Consider the following 3926-nt stretch of genomic DNA (forward strand, 5'->3'; position numbering starts at 1 on the left):
TTTCCTGTCACACAAAGAAATTGCTATATAACTTAAAAAGTTCAATGTCAGATTTAAACCGGTATCAAACACCGACGAGTTCAATGGCTGACTGGTATAACGTAACATATCAACAAAGGTTAACCCAAATCTGTAGAGCTGAAATGCCAATTCAGCTATGCAATCACAGTCACACATAAAGGGCCACTGGCAATTACCAAGTGCCAATAATTTTCAGCAAAAGCTCGTTTATCATTACACATTTGCAGGCAACTAATGGTTACTAAGAACCAGCGGTTCCTAGGTCTAGAAGGTTTCACATTAGACAAGAGGAGGGTATTGCTTAGCTTGCTGGCGTACCCTTTTCTTGTACTCCACAGCATCCTGCATTTGGACCAAGTTCATACACATTAGACTAGTGAAAATATTAACTTGTGGGGAGATAAGTCTGTTTGACATCCCTTGAATCAAACAACCAACAACTTTCAACCTCTATGAAAAGTCAACCAATAAATGCGAACACCACTATCACATGCAAGCACGTGTTTTTTTATACTTATCAGTTAAGTCCTTTCAACATCCACATACCTCGAGGAACATAATCAAGTTGCTATCCATATTAGATCCTATCATGGAGAGAGGTTCTAATGCCGAGAAAAAGAAAATTTCTGCAGAAAAACCTCTACAGTTCTACCCTTGTTTGTCTTACTCTAAACACTCGCAAGCAGCGACTCTGCCATCTTCCAAACCTATAACCTAAATTTTGGTATTCAAGTCTTGGTTTACAAGGAAATAATGACCCCTCCATATGATAAACCAAATGGAGACCTAGAAGGCACAATATCAGTTTCAAATGTAATGGGATTCCATCAAAGATACCATACCAGCATATTTTACTAGGTATCATGGTCAACATACCTGTATAAAGAGATGATAACCTTCAGTTTGTGCAGGATCAGCAGGATTTGGTTGGTCCAGCAGGTCCTGGATACCCACCAAAATTTGCTTCACAGTAATGGCTGGTCTCCACCCCTACATAAACCAACAAGTATGCTGAGGATCCGGGCTGCAATCAGATCCATAACACAATCAAGGAAACAAAAATTCCATCAAAGGCATACTCACACTATCCTCATTAAGGATTGACAGGCAAACAGTTCCAGAAGGGTAGACATTAGGATGGAAGAAACCTTGAGGAAATTTACACTTTGGAGGCTTGCTAGGATAATCTTCACTGAAGTGGAGTGTAAGTGGAAAGTAACCACCCTCCCAATCAGTCTACAATATCATACAAGTCACAGTCAATCCATCTAATTTGATAAGAAAAACATAATTATTTGGTAAAAGATATACCTGCTATTTTTATCCTTATCATCCACCTTTACTAATAACTAAACATCATCCAAGAGAAAATCAACAAAATACCCAAATAAAACAAACTAAACATGCCTTGAAGATAAATCTTATCATAAATATAATTGGAAGTGAGAAAGGGTGGTAACACAATGGATGCACATAGTCATGTATTATCTTTACAATATATGTGCATACAAGGATACTAAAATACAAGAGAGAAAAAGATAGAAATGGAGGGAGAGATCAGAAGTACACAATCAAGTCATGACAGAAACTATTCTTCCAAGTCAAATTCTGAACTTAAAAGTATTGAATCAGTAATAGAGTGCCTAGAGAGGGGCACTACCTCCTATATACTGGTATTATTGTGGTTTTATCATAGGCAAAGTGCCAGGTACAACTTCTTGCCTTTTTGTAAATTGGTAGATGAGTTGTACTGTACCAGAATACACAACAATACCAGAATAAGCTCAGCCAAGCAATAGATAGGTGAAAGAAATTAGGGGGAGCAATAAACTTATCAAACAATGTAGTGACACAGGAAGCAGTCAAGCAGCTACTAATCTTTCAGCAAGTATCTGCTTTTACAAGTTCTGAAGAGATCCATTTCCTAAAAGAAATAGAACCAACAGAAAATTTTTCGTGAGAATAATCATAACTTGCGGTCATTATCTATGTCACTACCACCAAAGTCAATTATCATCATGAAGACCAAATCAACACAAGCAATAACTATTTAACCTCTGACGTCCACCACTGCACCAAAAATGGAAATAAATCTCCCTAGGAAGCTATAAAATTTCAAAGAAAACAATTTCCTGGTTAAGAAGGTGGAAATTGTGAGAGAGAGAGAGAGAGAGAGAGAGAGGAGCATTGCAATTTCAAATGAAGACATTAAGATTAACAAGAACCCAATTTTATTCCAAATGAAAAGGGAAAAACAATTCACTGATTAAAAGGAGGAGATGGAAAAGCATTAACAAACATATCCATTCTCCACTAGTAGAGTCATCATTAACAACCAAATTTGCATTTTCAAAAAGAAAGTGATACAAGACAAATCACTTTCTCAAGTAAAAAATTCATCAAAGCAACTGAAGGGGACATCACTTGGATCACTAATATAACAAAACCAAATATTTGAGCAAATCATTTACAACCTTTGTACAACCCTTCAAATAAGAAGTTAATGACACATGACATCATAAAATTTAAGGATTGTATTAGAAAAGCTATCAAAATACAAAACCTTCCAAATGGAACTAGCAAATATTTTAATCATGCCAAACAAGGAATTTAGCCACCGGAAAGAATCCCTCACCCCTTTCAATTTTTTCTTCATAACTATCAGTAATAAACTAAAACATAATTACTTTGTACTCACTACCCAAACATTTATACTTGTTGATCTAGAAAAGGCTTATGACAAGTATGTGTTCAAAAGAGTATACAAAAATATTTAATAACTGTTAGGGATAACAGAACAGAAAATTCCCTTCACAATTCAAACAAGCCTTAAAGACTATAATTGTCTAACTTATTAACTGAAAAGCTACAAACAAAAACCCACTACAATTATATGATCATTCACCAACAGCAGCAGAATTCTCACATAACCGACAAAAACACACTACAATTAATTTGTTCCATTAACTTTTCCCTTAATACAGCACATACATCTTTCATATCAAAACAGATATTGCAATTTCCAAATCCTTTGAATATCATCCTTTGTCTACACTATGTTCTCCCAAAAAAAACTCTAGGCACAGGTTGCATATAATAAACAAACAATATGATCATCTCATTAATCAAGAACACAAAAGTAAAATAGGAAGAAAATTTAGTGCAAAAATTAGGATGTATACTTACACCGACTTTTCCAGGGATAGTGCAATGCCACACCATCAAATTCACCGTCCCATCAGGCAGAGTCTCCGGCTTCGCTACAAAACCCTAACCCACAAAGATCAAAAATCAAAACCAATAGAAAACTAGCAACTCCAAACAAATAAAGAAAGAAAATAATACCTTCAAGAAAGCAACATAATAAAGAAAATAGAACAGAAAAAGGAGAAAATCATAGAAAAAAGAAAATCGAAAAGCCAAGGAGCAAACATCGGAGGAAAGGTTTACGGACATGGGGATGATTCTTGCGCCAAGACTTTCGCTCCTCAGCAAGACGACCACGCGCGATACCTCCCGACATTGCTCTATCTCTGTAATCTTACAGGCTCTCTCTCTCTCTCTCCCTCTGTCTTCCTCGAGTCTGGAGCGGTAGCCCGGTCTTCTAAAGAGCAGCGAAATAGAAAGGCAGAGATGACGAAATTTCTCTCGTGGAATATATATATATATATTTAAGAAATGATCACTATCCAATCTCTTTTTTTTGAACAACCACTATCCAATCTCTAAATTTTTAAAAAATTATTAATTAATTTTTATTTTACAATCACTAAATTAAAATATCATAGTAAAATCAAGCTCTTAATATTTATTTAAAAAAATATTATAATTTATTTTCAAAATATACCTCATATGTAATAAATATTTTTTAATAAAATAATTTTTCATTATTTAATTTTAATTTA

At 34.8% G+C, this 3926-nt stretch overlaps 1 protein-coding gene across 1 annotated transcript; it reads right to left on the minus strand.

Annotated features, from left to right (window-relative positions):
- LOC110628546 (SUMO-conjugating enzyme SCE1) lies at positions 1 to 3678 on the minus strand. The gene is made up of 5 exons (XM_021775267.2): positions 3476 to 3678; positions 3208 to 3291; positions 1105 to 1257; positions 898 to 1011; positions 1 to 363 (listed from the first exon to the last, which is right to left on the minus strand). Exons 1-5 carry the CDS (start codon positions 3542 to 3544, stop codon positions 301 to 303), a joined length of 483 nt encoding a protein of 160 aa, XP_021630959.1. The 5' UTR covers positions 3545 to 3678; the 3' UTR covers positions 1 to 300.
- Between the last annotated feature and the right edge of the window lie 248 nt (positions 3679 to 3926).

This window comes from Manihot esculenta, chromosome 12 (genome assembly GCF_001659605.2).
Source record: "Manihot esculenta cultivar AM560-2 chromosome 12, M.esculenta_v8, whole genome shotgun sequence".
Classification (NCBI taxonomy): Eukaryota; Viridiplantae; Streptophyta; class Magnoliopsida; order Malpighiales; family Euphorbiaceae; genus Manihot; species Manihot esculenta.

Coding starts and splice junctions, on each gene's coding strand:
- LOC110628546 (XM_021775267.2), bottom strand. CDS start 3,544: ATGTCGGGAGGTATCGCGCGTGGTCGTCTTGCTGAGGAGCGAAAGTCT. Junction 3,292..3,475: donor GGCGCAAGAATCATCCCCAT/GTCCGTAAACCT, acceptor TTTGTGGGTTAG/GGTTTTGTAGCGAAGCCGGA. Junction 364..897: donor GTTATCATCTCTTTATACAG/GTATGTTGACCA, acceptor GTCCAAATGCAG/GATGCTGTGGAGTACAAGAA.